We start from the raw sequence: 16,681 nt of genomic DNA on the forward strand, positions 1-16,681 counted from the left end.
ACAGAATGCCAAAAATGTCATCATTATGACTTTAGTAATAATGAATTATCAATTTTTCTTTTCTCATTCATGTGAGTAGAAAAGTTGAATGACATCAAAGAAAATGCAGCAAAGGAGGAAGGTAATAAGATGAGGGAGAAGACGGTTTCTCCAGCACACAGAAGGTAAGGAGAGTGTGGCAGGATAGGCCCACCCTGATAAGACCTAAAATCCAATCAAGCTATCATGCAGGATCAAGTGCTGGAGCCAGGGTGTTGTGTTAATTATGCTAAAATCACCCTGGTTCATCAAACTTTGAATATACATCCTGCTTTTTGAAGTCTGATTTGACAGATAAGCTGATAGCTGGGCTGTAAAGATGTGACTAGCAGTCAATCACTTTATACTATAAAAGTCCAGTCCCCTCTCATGCAGTCAGGTTCTTCTAACATAGCCCCTCTTGGGGTGTATGCGTGGAGGTTCCTCCCTTGGCTGGGGATGTTCTCCAAGGTTACTCCTCAAGGTTGAGAGAAATGGATCTCCCCAAAAGCATTAGTATGGATGAGTTACATCAGATCTCTATTTAATAATTATTTCTTTTTGTTAGCTTTAATATAACTGCTTCAATAATTGCTTTGTTACAGTGCACCATACTACTTTATGCTATATTACACTCTACTAGTACATTTTTAATGTTTATATTGTGTAGTAAATAATTCTGATTAAGATCTTTTGTCTGATCACTTGTATAAAATAAATTATTTGTTTTATATAAATATTCTCATTTTGCCAATCATCAAAAATCTGCGGGACAAAAGTTGTTCAATCACACCTCTATAATTCCTTAAATTTAAACTATTGACATAATCTGAGGATAAGATTGAATGCAGTTGCACCTAGACTCTTGTCTGAGAAGGGGTTTAAAAAGCAAGGCAGCTCTTTCTGCACCTTGTGACTCAACAGCAAAGCTTTTTAATAAATTTTGTGTAAGCCTTCCACTTTCCCATGACAGAGGGGTAGGAGAAGACATCATTGACATCTATTTTCTAATCAGCCTGGCTGGTTCCATACCAATGATTTTCAGACCAATTTGTTCTAATTTCTTCTGCATCTGTAAGTGAGAGTGCATCTGTTTTTGTGGCAGCCTTGGCACGGATATTGACAAAATTCCCTATTTGTACCTCTGTGTGGTTTTTGACACTTGCTTTTTAATTCAATGGAAGCAGTATGTCTTAGAGAACTGCAGATGTTATTTTGTGTCAGCTACCAAGAAGAAACACCAGAAAGGCTCTCGCGCCTCTTTGTGATGAGGAAAGTAAACTATAACAGAAGCCTCTGCTGTATGAGCTCCCTAGGATTTCTCAAGTGTAGACAAGAGTAACTGTGCAATGGTGTACTTTGAACAGAAAAATGCTATAAATCTCACGAGCAACTGTGAGATTTACTAAGCTAGTCGTTCGTATCCCATTTCTGCCCTGAAGTTTGACAGTGAATCTCCATCCTTGTGATGATTTCTTTCAAGGAGTGCCTATGTTGTTCACTAGTAACAATTGTGAAGAGGGATGATGTTCTGCTCTTGCTAGAAATAGACAAAACAGTGAACATGTCTTGTAAATTCTGTTATTTCATGCTCAGTTTGCAGGAAGCTGAGCTTTCCCTTGGCTTGCACTCATGCAGTCTTTCCTAACAGTAGTCTCAACACGAGTCCTGACTGTGTTCCAGCTCCATGTGAGGACAGGATCAGGTCCTCCACTTTGCCCCGGTTTTTGTTCAGGCATGTAGCCCAACGCTTCAGAAAGGTGTTGAGTAACTTTTAATCGATGCCTAGTTTGGACAAAGAGGCAATCTGATTCATTGTGGCAGATGCATCCAGCTCACATGCTGAGCTCTCTCTTGAGACTTTTAAGTTATTATTATTTTATTACTAACATATCTCTAAAGCTTTATTCAGTGTTTATGTGAAACATGAATAGCACTGGAAGTAGTCCAATACTCTGCATGTTTATATTGTTTTGGCATAGGCCCCCGGGGACATGGACTGGACTCTGCCCTTCAGTTGCCCATGTGGATGTAACACTCCTTGGCAGGCACACAGACCTCTACAAATGACACAGTGCAGAGTCTCTTAGGGGGAAGTTAGTTAATCCCTGGATGTGTACAAGTGCTGAATGAGACCTCTAAGGCTTTAAATGTGAATTCAGCAAAATCTTGAAACAAATAAGCAGGTAAATAAGACATGGCTAATCTAGGGCCCCTGTAAATCAAAAGGGAAGGCAGCATCAGGAAGGACAGGAAATTTCTTTCTTTGGAATTTGGGCTGAAGAAGTATCCTGTGCCAAACACAAGTGAATGTCTCCATTATGTCTAGAAGACAACTGAAACACCACTGGCAAGAGTTTCTGTGGATCCTAAAATTGCTTTGATTAAATGTCTTTAGCCTCACTAGAGTGACAGTGGTCTCTGCAGCTAGAAGCAGATAGGTATTGTTTTGCTGTGATAGAATGTCACGTGTAACTTTGGTTACAGCTCAAGGGCGTGACACTGTGCTGCATCTTGGCATAGACACGCAAACCTCAAAGCCTTAATTATTTACTGAGTACTAGTTCTTCAGATAGATGCTAAGAAAAACAAAGCAATCAAACCTCCAGCTGCTGTCTCAGATGTGCAAACATACTCTTAATGACCGACATGGCATGACATGATGTGGCACAACATGACATTACAGTATCCCAGTAAAGTTAAAACAGAATCATCTCTTATGCAGATGTTCTTATTTCATTACTATTTTTTTATGGTTTCATTTAGTGCTTCTGACAAACAGAAGCAGGTACTTCTGAGAGTAAGAGGTGTACCTTTGGATGTATAAAAGCCGATTTTATGCTATTTTAATGAAACATACCTATATTTGTACAATCTGATAAAACTGGAAGAAAGCTTTCAAGTATGCAAAAACATTTAATTTCTTACATTTCCAGATATGCTTAGCCCCACCATATTCAATTAGACTAAAGATGTAAGTTAAGATTAACATAGTCTTTAAGAAAAGTAAATAACAATAGAACTACAGAGCCAGACTCTTCACTGTAGGTAAGAACATTTTCTGTAGAATATTACTGATCCTGAAGATTTTTTTTTTAATGCTGATGAAGCAAATAATAATTTTTTTCTCTTTCTGAGTTTGTTACAAACTTTCATCTTTATTCATTGCACATCTAATTCAACCTTTTCCGCAACTGAAAAGCTCACTGAACAATTACTACATTTAATATGAAGCTAAAATGCTTTCAGTGTTTCAACTTTCATTATCACTTGCTCTTCAAATAAATCCAGGAAATCCTTTAATTACAGTTATTCCAGTTCTACAGGGAGAAGTGAGCCTTCATGAAGTTGCTGTAAATGTCAACAGCAAGCTTGCTTCTGCATCTTTTAAAAATTTTAATTAAAACCAGTATTTTATCTACTGTTTTGGTCTGTGTATGTGTTACCTTGACATCATACTGATGGGCATGGTTTCAGAATAGAGGTTTGGTGACATTGTGAGTCATTTGAGTGTATTTCTTTTCAAATAGCTTCAGTTTTGGCGGGAGGGGACTGGGGAGGAAGGGAGGAAGTAGCAATGTTGCATTAAGTTTTCCTGGTAGTTTGTATCCAGCCTAAAGACTGCATAAAGTCTAAAGTCTAAACGCTTAAGGCTGAATTGGACAGAAGGCAGTGTTTTGCTACAGAGCAAAGATTTAAGTATAACCTGACTAAACAATTGAATCTGTACCAGCACATGTAACAATGTCCGGAAATAACAGCTGACACAAGCAATTGTAAGGCCCAGTTACTCAAACATCAACAACGAATGCACAGGTCAAACACTAAAGGATTAAGACTGTGCAGAGAATTGTTAATGTGCAACCATTAGTTGCAAATGCAAATACCCCTGGCACAGCAATATGGTAATGGAAAAAAAAAATCGTTTAAATGGAAGAGTGATCATAGAACAGCATGGTGTACAAAATTGTGAGTTTTACTCTTAACAGCTGCACAGTTCTAAGTCCAAGACCAAATAAAATCATTTAGGGAATCACCTGTCTTTTGGAAGAATATCTGACATGATTCAGGGAAGGAGTTACAGGAAAATTTTGTTATCCCACCCAAGCCCTCCTTTGTCATGTAAAGTGTGTACAGAACAAGTGTCTACAGTTCACCTTGGCAGCAGGTGACCACACTCTGCAGACCCTCACCTGGAGGTGGACAGTGGGATACCAGACTTTACATTGTGAGCCCCTTGTCTGAAACACTGATAGTGTAGGGGAAAGTATATCAGGCTGAGAAACTGAAATATTGCTTTCTTATGCCCCACAAGATCAATTATACCTCATTTAGTTCCTGTGCCAATCTTCAGACAAGGTTGTACAGATTTTACTTGAGACTCGGGCAGGACTGAAGTTATCATTTCTACCAGATATGTTGCCCAGTTGAGGATATCTGTGCTTCCCAATCCGCTGGCTGGCCTTGCGGGGACACGTACACCATCCGTGTGTCCTTCAGTGCCCACATGTCCCTCAAAGGCAGCTGGTGGGCAGATTTTGGCTCTACACCTGGCTTTTGGAGGGCTGAGATGGGGGTAGGGGAAGGCAGATAGCAAAGGCTGCCAGTGCAGGTTTTGCCCTCACTGCTGAGGGTCACAGGGCTCCCATCCAAAAGAAGGCCATGAAGACAGTGAAGGGCCTTGAGAGGAAGCCGTATGAGGAGCGGCTGAGGTCACTTGGTCTGTTCAGCCCAGAGAAGAGGAGACTGAGGGGAGACCTCATCACAGTCTACAACTTCCTCGTGAGGGGAAGAGGAGGGCAGACACTGATCTCTTCTCTGTGGTGACCAGTGACAGGACACAGTGACAGCTCCCCTGAAGCTGTGTCAGGAGAGGTTTAGGTTGGATATTAGAAAAAGGTTCTGAGAGCAATAATTCTCCATGGTTCAGTAATTTTGCACCAGCCTTCACAATGTAAGTTTCTGCTAAGGTAGTTGTGGAATAAGCAAGTTTATGAATGCTTTAGTTAAAGTAGTGGTAACATAAGTATCCAGATTTTGGATAAGAGATGCTGAACAAAGGCACTTTATAACCAGCTGTAAATACGCTGCTCAATGGACACATTCAAGTAAAGTTTAAGCTCCAAATAACCACCAGAGACCACCAGAAGACCCCTACTGACCAAATAAGGACTTCTAAAGAAGTTCTTAGACCTAAATAACATATGTATGAAATTTATAAGAGAAATAGTGAATATGTAAGACATTTACTGAATATGTAAAATTGTAAGTAAACAGTAGCTACACTGAGCCAAGAACGGGGCACACACGTGATTAGAGGAGCTGTCCTCCTGTGTGTCCAGTGCTGATAATAAAGGAATGCCTGCCCGCTAATGCTCACAAATTGAGTTTTAAGGGTTACTTATTTGCCGATTTACAGTAACAGTTCTTCACCCAGAGGGTGGCTGGATGCTGGAGCAGGTTTCCCAGGGAAGTAGTCACAGCACCAAGCCTGACAGAGTTCAAGAACCGTTCGGACGACACTCTCGAGCATGTGGTGTGACTCTTGGGGATGGCCCTGTGCAAGGGCCAAGGGTTGGACTCGATGATCCTTGTGGGTCTCTTCCACCTGAACATACTCTGTGACTGTGTGAACTGCCCGTGGCCGCTGCCCCGGGAGGACACGCCGGTAGCGCGGGACCCGCAGGACCCCACGCGCGGTTGGGGCCGAGGGAGGCGGACTACAGCTCCCAGCGTGCAGCGCGGCACCGGCGCCTCCCTGATTGGGCTCTCCCTCTCCGCCCCCTCCGCGTGACGGCTCGCGCGGGGCTGCCGGCGGCGGACCCCCCGCGCGCCGGTGCCGAGGAGCCGCATGGCGGCCGCCGCCTTGTGGGGGCGGCTCGTGCGGGGGGCGCGCGGGGCGGCCGCGCGCCGCGCCTGCAGCACCGGGGCGCGCGCCAGGGCTCCCGCGGCCGCCGCGCAGGTGAGGGGGGCGCGGCCGGCGGGAACGCGGGTTTGGGGCCGGGATACCGGCGGGAACGCGGGTTTGGGGTCGGGATACCGGCGGGCGGGGGGCGCTTGTGGGAGCCCAGCCGTGCTGAGCCGTGCCGCGGCACCGCAGGTCGCCTTTGGAGTTTGGCGTCCCGGGCCGGTGCCTTGTCCTTAAGAAGACGTAGTTCATGGTGGGGCACTTGTGGTAACCGTGGCTGCGCCCGCCGGGGTGAGCGGGGGGCTTGGGCGCCGCGGGCGGGGTGTGCCCGCGCGTTCCATGGAAGTGCAACCTGTCCGTAAAATTTTGCAACGTGTCCCGGGCTGCCCGGTGGCTTGTGCGACGAACATGAGCTGGTTAGGTATAGGGGGGGAGGGAAGAGTCAACAAAACGTGTAGCAATACATAATTCTGTGCCCTTCTTTTGCCGAAATGTCACCCTCACTTTGGAAGTACGTGGGACACCCAGTCTCATGGTCCGAGCTGGTTCTGTGCTCCTGCCCAGTCAAAGGAGAGATTACACAACGGAGTTTGGTCACCCCAGATCAAAAACCAGGTGGTTTGGCAGCTTTCGGTGGTTGTGCTCCCGTGGTCACACGAGCTCGCGATGGACCTGTTTGTTCCGGTCCTGGCGCGAAATCAGCGCAGGTGTTGCCCAGATAACACCTTCTGCCGGGTTAACTCTCGGTCCCCCAGGTGAATTCGGTCTCTTGGCGTCCAAATGCAGGAGAAAAAGCTGCACGCAGAGGTTCTGTGACTGTCTAGCAGAAATAGGGCATGGCACGCAGAGTAAGCCCAGCTGGGACATGATTTATTGAGTTACTTGTGATTGCATGGATGGCTTTAACAAGCAGAAAACAAGCTAGAGCTACTAGTGACAGACTCTGTGTCGCCAGAATTGAATGCATTCACTGCCACTTACTTATTTACAGGAAGCCAAATGTGTTCATGCATTGCTATATTGAATGCTTACTTGAGTCAGAAATCTAGAAAGGTTATTGAGTTTGGTTGGTTGGTTTGTTCTTCCTAAGCCATGAACATTTTTATAAATTCTGATCAGAAATAGTTTTCACTACTTTCTATAGATCCGGTAGCTCTAACAATCATTCAGGAATACTTTTGAGAGAGCTTGGTTACAGCATCCATCTCTGAAAGCCCTACTTCCTTAGGGGACAAAAGCCACAGTGGCTGGAAGAACAGAATGGGTGATATGGGTTTGTGTCACCGTAACTGTGAGAGGTGTGCCAGGGCACTAGTGGCTCATACCCTGCAGGGTCTGAGAAGCAAAAACAAAGACACTGAAAACTTAGTAACTATACAGTGATAATATACTCATTGCTCCTTTCTGTTCCCAGTCTCTCCTGGGATTCATCTGTAGAGAGGAGCAATTGGCACTGCAGCCATAGGAGACAGTGAAATGTGCTTTCAAATGACAGGATGATTAAACATTCAGAATAATTGTGAATACTGCTTGACTGTCTTCTGTGCTAGAGCTGAAAGTATTCATGGGTTCTGTTTAGTTTCATGAGATTTTGGAGGCGGGATGGGTGCAAAGGGGAGAAGAGCCCCTTTAAAATGGTCATTCCAGCTGTGGAAGGAAAAACTCTATAATTCAGGAGCTTCAGAAAACGGCGTAAAGGCTGTACCCAAGGCCATCCACTGTAAGTCTTTAGTTCAGGTTCTAAACTGTGGAGTTGGTACAGTGGCGGTACTGGTATTGTGTGGTAAACAATTTGTTTGTATCTTAGTATTTAAGATACAGTTGTCAGTCTCAGATGTGCACAGAGTGCAGTTCCATTTTCTAAGACTAGAAAAGGGACGGTAGCAACAGGCACTCTGAAAGCAGCATTTTCACAGTTGCTTGGTTGTGTACAAGCGTGGTTTGGGGTTTTTTTGTTTCTACTAATTCGCAGTTAACAAAGTTAGTTGGATGCCATCCTGTCATCTTGTATGCCTGATGGTATATGTCCAAATTATATTTTTTAATTAAAATAAGTATGTAGGATGACCTATTTCTACTACAAAACTGTATTTTCCAGTATGCTAGAAAAAGTAATTTCTATTTATTTTCTTACTTTTTATTTTATTGTAAACTGGAAGTTTACTTGCAAAAACTCCAGCTTTTTGAAACAAAGGAGGAAGATGAGAGGACTCTTAAGATAGTGAGGCTTGGGAGCAATGACACATATTTTTTTAAAAATCCTGCTCTAGATGTATCATGTCCAGTAAAGGTCTTGATACAAAGTTTCACTTCCATTTACTCCATCTGCTTATGTACATCCTGTAATGCAAACACAATCACCTGAAATTTTTTGTGGCCACAAAAATGGATGAAGTGGAAAGCCCAGCTTGCCCAGAAAGTCCTCATGTGGCCCTTATTGTCGGCCAGTCATGACTGAAGCTCTCTGTGTGCTGACACTCCATTTTGCGGGTAGCTGGTCGCAGTCCCTGGGCAGTGCTCGCTGTGCCAGTACTCACAACTGTGGCATGCTGTTTGGGGTCAGCTGTTGGGCAGCAGCTGCTGAGCCCTCAGACAAACATTTGTCTTGGAATTCTCAGCTTAGACCTCATTCTGGCACTTGGCCTACTTAGACCCATTTCAGGCTCTGCGGTTGTCTAATTTTCAGGTTGAACCAAGGACATTATGTCACTGCTTCCCTACAGACTGAGATGCTAAAGGTGAGGCATGAAAGAGAAGAGCTTTAGCTGAGTTCTGTCCACGATGGTGCTGCAGCAGCTTTAGGTGCTACATTGGGGCGGCAGCAGTGGTGCACAAACCCAGAAGGATTGCAGGAACTGAAAGAGCCAGCAGGTGCCAGGGGCAACACTAACAGTGACATCGGTACACAGGTTGTGGTAGTCCCTGAGGCCTGTGCAGAAGCGTTTGCAAGCATTACTGTTTTGTAGTGCACAAATATTACTGGGGATGAAGTGAAGGTGGAAGAGTAGAGCAAGGACAGTACTTGATCTTCAGCTCAAGTTGTTCTCTGCCCCCTTGTTTTTAAATGAGCCTTTCTAGTATCTGTCAGTTTGTGGTGTTCCTGGTGGTTATTGATACCTCTGGTGACAGCTTCCAATTTTGCTGTATTGTTAGAAGAGTTCTGGAAATCACAGGTGAATTGGCAGGTCTGAAGGGTTGACAGCTTGTCAAAATATAGCTGCTAGGTGCAATCATCTAAGCTCTCATTCTTCCAGTACTGGTATAGAATATGTGATTGACAGCCCAGAGAGAGAACCTGGTTTTTTTCATGGATCAGATAAAGCACACCTGTCACCTGTGTGACAGGTCATACTGCTCCATGTGCAGAAGTGTCTCCTGTTGACTATGGAGAGAGGGGAGTGGAGACTTGTGGGTTATAGCCATCCCTTTTGAGTGAGAAAGTTATGTGGTTGGGCACTGATATGTTAAAATACCAATACCTACCCGCCTTTTCCTGTTTCAGGGAACTGAATAACCCTTTTCCTGTAACCTGAGAACTGTAGCAGGCAGCTTTTGCTTTCTTCCTGCTCCAATGGCTCTCACACAGGCTGCGAGTGATTAGGTTCAACCTCAACCTGTTCTTTCCCTTCAGAAAATCATATTTACACAACATATTTACACAACAACCTGAGAGAATGCTTGCCCTGAGTTCCCAGGAAGGCAGCTGAGTTTATATCTATGATATTTGGCCTTTTCTGTGGTATAGATAAAAATATGAGTCAGTGCTAGGTGCAGTTTTGGTAATACAGGATCCGCCTCTGCTGGAGCTCAAGTTGGTGCTACTGAATTCCTCATGGGTGTCTCCTAATTCCTCTGTGCTGACTTCAAACTGGGCAGACACTGAAATAACAGCTTAAAAATTCCTTCTCCAGTCATTCTTCCCTTCTAGACAAGCCCATCTCTGTACACAACAAGAAGCTGATGGAAAGAAGTTCTAGTAGCTTTGAAAGCGTTTTTCTTTTCCCTGTTCTAAAACCCACTACGTTGCAGCAGAGAGCAAAAGTTAGTTATTTCCAATAGAAACTTTAAAGTTTATTGACACCAACTGCCTGCTGAGTGCCTGTTCTTTTAATGCTGCTTCTTAACAGTTCACTTTAGAGTAATTAATGAAGGGCAGTGTTATTCCTGTTATTTCTTTGCCTGTAACTAACAGCCATGCACGTGGATGGCAGAGCAGGAACAGAACAGTCTCCTGCATCCCACTCCAGTAGTGGCTCCTTCTGAAAACAGGAAATTGTTTTAAGCATCTTAGTGTCCTTGCAAGTATGCAGTTTTGGCTTCCATCATATACAAGCATTGGATATCCCTCTCTTACCACCTTTTCTCTCCCTGTAATGCACACTCTAAAACCGGGAGACAGGAGGTTCATACTAATCTGTCTTCAGGTGGAGTGGGTAAGGATCCTGAAAAAGATGCAAACGACTTATTGAGAAAGAAACAGGAGAGGAGAGCTCCCACAAAAAGGGCACAGGTAATCTTAATAAGCATGGTAGTGCTTTCCCTCTCAAATGTGAACACCTTTCCAAAATAATAGGAAGGAGAATGTCAGAAATCCAACGAGGCCAGAAAGCCGCACAGGTTTTAAGAGAAAAATACTTTCATGTTGTGGTTTTTCTGAGTTTGACAGATTTAAAATATCTTTAGATTTAATCTGTTCAGGGACGAGTTTTCTAACTGGGGAAGAAGAAGAAGAAGAAATGAAGTCTGGATATTTACCTGGGCTCTTTGACTTAACCCTGGTTGTATTCTGAGAAACCCTCACAGTAAGTGCAAGAGAGCCAGCATTTCTGTCAAAGCAAGGGATTTTCAACTTGGAGGTTTTTTGGCTTTCTGAAGAAGCAAGAGAGGAAAGAACACATGTAAGGGTGAGCAGTGTGTGGCTGCAGAGGGATTGCCACTGACCCATTTGGTGCTGCAGTGAGGGAAGGCCAGGTCTGGGGAGGGCTGGCCTTGTGCCCCATACCGCTGTGCTGTTGTGGCCACTGCTACTGAAACTGAAAGTGATTGCTTCCTTCTGGCAGAAAAGCCATTGCATGGAAACTTGTTCTGCAGTTTTAGCACGGGTAAACAGATGCTTTCTGGGGTTTGAAATAGCCACTTTCTATCTCCGTTATCTTCTCTAGGCCCCCCCCCCCGCCATGGATGTTTTTAGAGATCTTATTTTACCCCAAAGCTGTTTGCATCAAGAATTGTAGAGGATTATTTAAAAGTTAGTGAAAAAATTGCGCTGCCAAGAACGGCTGCTCCTGTAGTGTTAGCACAGCTGGAAACAAAATTGTTGCAGCTGCTGATGGCTGAAGTTGGGTCTCTCCCCAGATAACCTTTCCTGTCCGGCTGATTTGGTCACTGAGGGTCTCTCTGCCTTCCACCCACCACAAATCTTTCTTAAAAATGTTTTCAGAATAAAATGTTTTGAGGAAGCATACCTGGGTTTATTTTAGTTGACCTTTTCTAGACTTCTTGCAAGGGCTGTGTCACAGTACTGTGCAGGGTTAACTCCTATAGTTACTAGTAATGATCGGAGCCAGGGAGCTGATGTTCCAGCCCTGTGTGTTTCTGCCCAGTCCCTTGGCATTATCCCATACATGCTGATTTTAGTATGTCTGGGGATTTCACAGGTCTGGTTTTCACTAGATGTACATCATGACTTTTGCTTAGGTGAGCAGTTTAAATACCCATTTGTCTGGTTCCTCATTCTACATCTTAAGTTTATGTCAAAACTTTATTTAATCCTTTGCCTGCTGCAGCCTATCAAGACAAGTTAGCATGATTTCAGCTTGAGGCACAATTCTGCAGCTGATTCCCACACACACACACACTTTGTGAACACCATGTATACAGAAATGGGTTTTTATGTGCTTTTTCGCTGAAGATGAAATTCACTGTATGTTCAGGAGTTGTTTAGCTTTCTTCTAGTTTTCTTGGCTGGCTATTAGACGTCTGTATGTAGTTAACTAACAAGGACCCAGTGAAGGTGATTCCTTTAATTATTTTGTGTTCTCTGTTTTGTTTTGTGATGTTAGGCAGCTGGCCTCTATCATTAGTTATTAAATTGGCCGCCTATAAAATGTTAATTTAACTGTGATGTAGTAGATAAAAAGACTCGACAGGGGTTGAATTATGTTGTTTGTAGATGTTTGTATGTAGTGCCTGAACCAAGCTGATAAAAGTATAATGGTAAACTTTTGCTTTTCTGCAGTACTATGATAAGAGCTGGTTCAGTTAGTGTGTTTTACTTAGGGTATCAAAATATTTTCCAAAAGTAGCAAAGTGGTTTCAGCTGTGCTTTACAGGTGTAGAAAAATAGATATAACATGGTAGTTTGAAATTCATGGGCTAAAGGCAATGGGACTCCCTCTGTTTAGACCTTGCTATAACCAACAGTCTTCTGGCATTGATGGTACTGATATTTTTAAGTTATGTGGTATAAACTGTATTTGTTTGCAGCTCCTAATTTAGGATATTTATTTTGATACCTAAGGTGATCATAGAGTCACAGAATGGTTTGGGTTGGAAGGGACATTAAAGATCATCCAGTTTGAACACCCTGCCACGGGCAAGAACACCTCCTACTACAACAGCTTTCTCAAAGCCCATCCAACACTTCCAGGAATGGGGCATCCACAACTTCTCTGGGAAACCTGTTCCAGTGCCTCACCATCCTCACAGTGAAGAATTTCTTCCTGATGTCTAAGGCTACTCTCAATTTAAAGCCATTCCCCTGTGTCCTATCACTCTATGCCCTTGTAAAAAGTCCCTCTCAGCTTTCATGTAGCTCTGTTTAGATACTGGAAGGTGCTATAAGGTCTCCCCAGAGCCTTCTATTCCCCAGGCTGAACAAACCCAGCTCTCTCAGCTTGTTTTCATAGGAGAGGTGCTTCAGCCCACTGAGCATCTTTGTGGCTTCATCTGGTCTTGCTCCAGCAGGTCCACATCCTTCCTATGCCCTCATTCTAGAGAGCAAATATTCATACTTCCTAAAAGTTGTGTTGCTGTAGAATATATTACATTGCTCTTTAAGAAAACCCCAAGATTGTAAATAGAAATCACTTTTAATATTCACTTCATGACAGTTAAAGACATTATTAAAATTCTGAATTTTATGCAGGTTGAATAGGTGTTCAGAATCATATATTTCTCTTCCAGTTTCACCATGCCCTGTATTATTTATCATCTTTTAACAGAGACAAGCTTTTTGGAAGTACTCTTTTATATGGGTTTAGACAGGAAGACCTTGTTGGAAACAAGACATCGTGAAACATAATTGTACATAGCAGTATTTCAGTTATGTCTTGCACATGAAAGTTGGTAGGAACAGAAGCAGAGATAGCAGTGTTTCATCGATTAATAGTTCTTTTGTGCTGAAGGCAGGGAGGACCCCTTTTACATGGTTTCATTTACCCCAGGAGTTATAGTGACATAGGGTGGTCCTGGATCATTGATTCTGGAAAGTAAAGAGACAGGCAACTGAAAAAAAAAAACAACCTCCTATTATGGACAGAAAACCTGAAGCACCTGTGGCAAAGAGGCTGTATCTTAAAATGCACAGGGAAGATTGCAGAACAGTTCCATGGAATTAAGTAGTGAGAAAGTTAATCAATAAATGGCCAGTTTTGATCATAAAGACAAATCATGGGTTTTTTCTTGTGCAGCTGTCCCTATGGGGAAAAATGGAATAATAATTATCAGTTCAGCTCAAAGTTAATATTTATACAGCAAGTTGACAGGGTGACTGCTCAAATATTTAACACTGGCTTGTTTTTGTTACAGGAGTTGCAAAGCCCAGGAAGAGGACGCTTTCTACTGGAACATGCTGCCCCCTTCTCTCCTTTTTTGACAGACAGCTTTGGGCGTCAGCACAATTACTTGCGAATTTCTTTGACCGAGAAATGCAACCTCAGGTGTGAGTGTCTGCTGGGTTCTGTGAACAAACCTCTTATACCCATATTATGCAAAGGCCAAGACTTGAGTTAGGGTGTTATTGCTGTGTTGGCCTTGTGCTGTTTTTTGTCTTCACAAAGTAATAGAAAAGGACAGATAGACTAATTTGGACCTGAGCTGCTGGTGGGATGAGGAACCAGGAGCAAGCCTAGGGATCTTCCAGTGACCAGTGGAAGTGACAGGTCTTTTGTCAGACTTGGTGTGGTTGGGATAATGATGCTTGTTTGCTATACCTCAAGTGTGTAGTAAGTAGGAGAGCTCATACCTAGGCATTCCCACAACTGCATCTGCAGTTTGTAGCAATGTCCCAGTGCTTGCCAGTTGAATTTGGTGTCTGTGTTTGAATGCAGGTTAGATAGAAATAAGATTAGCTTTTCCTTCAAAGTGGATCCATTGTAGTTTTGAGACACATAAATGAGTCCTGGGTTTTCTTCTGAGGGAAACCAGGAAAGTGTTAGGAGATTGCTTGTAAAGTTTTGCAAAATTGGTGTCATTTGACATCCATTAAAGACAGCTGCACTTGGTGCATTTTGCCCATCAATATTAGATTAATTGTTGCTGGTTATTTTTTTCTCCTGTGTATTTCTGTAATCTTTGTTTCAGGTCAGTACTGTATGCCCGAGGAAGGTGTTAAGCTGACTCCTAAATCAGAGCTACTAACTGCTCAGGAGATAATCACCCTAGCCAGACTGTTTGTGAAAGAAGGTGTAGAGAAGATCCGCCTGACAGGTGGAGAGCCACTCATCCGTCCCGATGTGGTTGATATTGTGGGTGAGTTCCAAATCAATACAGTGTGTTTCAGAGTGACTTCGTGCATATTGATCCAAGAATTACACTTACAGCTATCTACTAACACAGTCCAGCAACTTGAAGAACGACTATTTAATGATGGTGCTTTTTCCCAACAATACAAGATAGTTCCTTTCAGAAAACTTCCAGTTCTGCTTTGCTGCTTGAATGGAATTTCTCTCTCTTTTTATTGCAACCACTGAACTTAGCGTTGTCTTCATATTCAACATCTATCAGACTAGCTTGCAATAATGCAGCCTTAGGGTGAAAAATCAAGAATTGATGTGACCAGGTCCTCACTGGGGAGGAACAACTGAGATGTTCTTACAAACAAAAGAAGCTGTCCTTTTGTTTTTGAGGTGGGTTGTTATTTGTGGGTTTGTTTTGTTACCTTGATAACAGATGTCACTTGTGTGTGTAATAAGGAATGGTGGAAATGCCTATGTTTTTACAGCTATTGATGAAGACTATTACTTCAATGGAAAGTAAATTACTGGGTAATTTTTAAAAGTCTATCTCCTTTGACTGGTATTGTGTTGGCTGACTGTGCCTGGTTTTTTTTCTCGAGCCAGGTGCTTTTTTGCTCTTTCCAGAGTCTCCTATGTTAAGAAAATTGGAATAGCTTCATATGGTGTCAATGTATTAGATTAAGGCTATGTAGGTGGCTGCACTTTGGTGTATTGTACACAACTGAACTAGTCTGTTTCTGCAGGTATACTCTTATAAGTACTGAAGAGAGGGTTAAAATGGAAGATGAAGGTCTTGAAAGAAGAGAAATTGCCTAGCAATACAGTGAGTTTTGATGCAGAAAACAGTTGGTCTCTGCCTCTGCTCTTTTTTGTTCAGGATTTGGAACACCGTTATGATCTTTTCTAAAGGAAGCAGCAAAGCAGTGTAGTACGTAAAACTGACCTGTTTATAGCTGGAAAAGGTATGGCTGGAGTGAGCTGGCTTGGGTCTTCTTGAACCTTGATTGTGAGGGGTCATGGAGCTGCACTAACTTAATATTTTTACAACTCTGGAATATCGTTGTCTAGGACGTTTTGCCCACACATGATAGGTTATTTTTTATATAGCATTGAGAGCTATGTTCCTTTTGAGAGACGTGTTTCTTTCAAGAAGTCATTCCCCATTTCTAATGATAATAGGTATAATTATTTGCTCCTATAAAGGGAGCCAGATTTATAAAATAGGCTGCAATTTAAAATATAATAAAGCTTTACAGTTCAGCATATAGTATTGGCATGAAAATTAGTTGAAATCAACAATGTCATCAGCTCAGTGTAGAACTTTCTTTCCTAGTGTATGCATCTTTTTTTTATTTATCAGTGTTAGCTAGTGGCTTTTTATACTCAACACAGCTACTCTGATGTTGATGATCTAAGTGGAGTAATCAGGTCACTGCAAAATAATTATTGCATTGCTGCAATTCTGAAGTATTGGAATTGGAAGGATAGAAATCTTTTTGTTTTGTTTTGTTTTACTCCAAAGATAGAAATCTCAAAGGTTGATTTCTGTGCCCAAAAGAGGGAGATGGATCTTTTTGAACCAATGAGTTTTCGTTATTCTGCCTCTGTTACAGTTCTCAGCTGAACTTTGATGGATTCATAGTGATCACTTAAATGGAGTACAAAAGTTTTGGGGTGAAGGTAATGTATGTTAAGATTATTGTCCCATTGCATTAGTTCATTCTGTCATGGGTTTGTATGAGCCTGGCTATTTTTTTTTAAGACTTATTGAAAGTTGTCAAATTAAGTCTATAAACACTTTCTGACTTCTCAGCCTTTGGTGTTACTTTATGGTGCCCAAGTTTGGGATCCAGATAAAAGTCCCAAAACTAAATAGATCAATGTAACAAGTATGGGAAAAGTCATGGTACTGCTTTGGTCTGGGATAGAGTTAATCTTGTTTTCTAGGTGGTTTATAGAAGCTGTCTACAATATCTCAGGTGCTGAATGGGGTTGAGATTTAAGTTAGGTTTGTTTT

At 42.5% G+C, this 16,681-nt stretch overlaps 1 protein-coding gene across 5 annotated transcripts in view; it reads left to right on the forward strand.

Annotated features, from left to right (window-relative positions):
- Positions 1–5,826: 5,826 nt before the first annotated feature.
- MOCS1 (molybdenum cofactor synthesis 1) overlaps positions 5,827–16,681 on the forward strand; it is a 31,458-nt gene continuing 20,603 nt past the window's right edge. For 3 of the 5 annotated variants that reach the window (XM_064648459.1, XM_064648460.1, XM_064648461.1), the window contains exons 1-3: positions 5,827–5,980; positions 13,736–13,868; positions 14,510–14,677. In XM_064648459.1, the coding sequence (XP_064504529.1) occupies positions 5,870–5,980; positions 13,736–13,868; positions 14,510–14,677 (412 nt within the window). In that variant the 5' untranslated portion in view covers positions 5,827–5,869. Of the gene's footprint in view, positions 5,981–6,198; positions 6,218–13,735; positions 13,869–14,509; positions 14,678–16,681 lie in introns of those variants that run through there. The other 2 variants (XM_064648463.1, XM_064648462.1) reach the window with 2 other exon arrangements.

The sequence above is a fragment of the Pseudopipra pipra genome, chromosome 3 (assembly GCF_036250125.1).
Source record: "Pseudopipra pipra isolate bDixPip1 chromosome 3, bDixPip1.hap1, whole genome shotgun sequence".
Taxonomy (NCBI): Eukaryota; Metazoa; Chordata; class Aves; order Passeriformes; family Pipridae; genus Pseudopipra; species Pseudopipra pipra.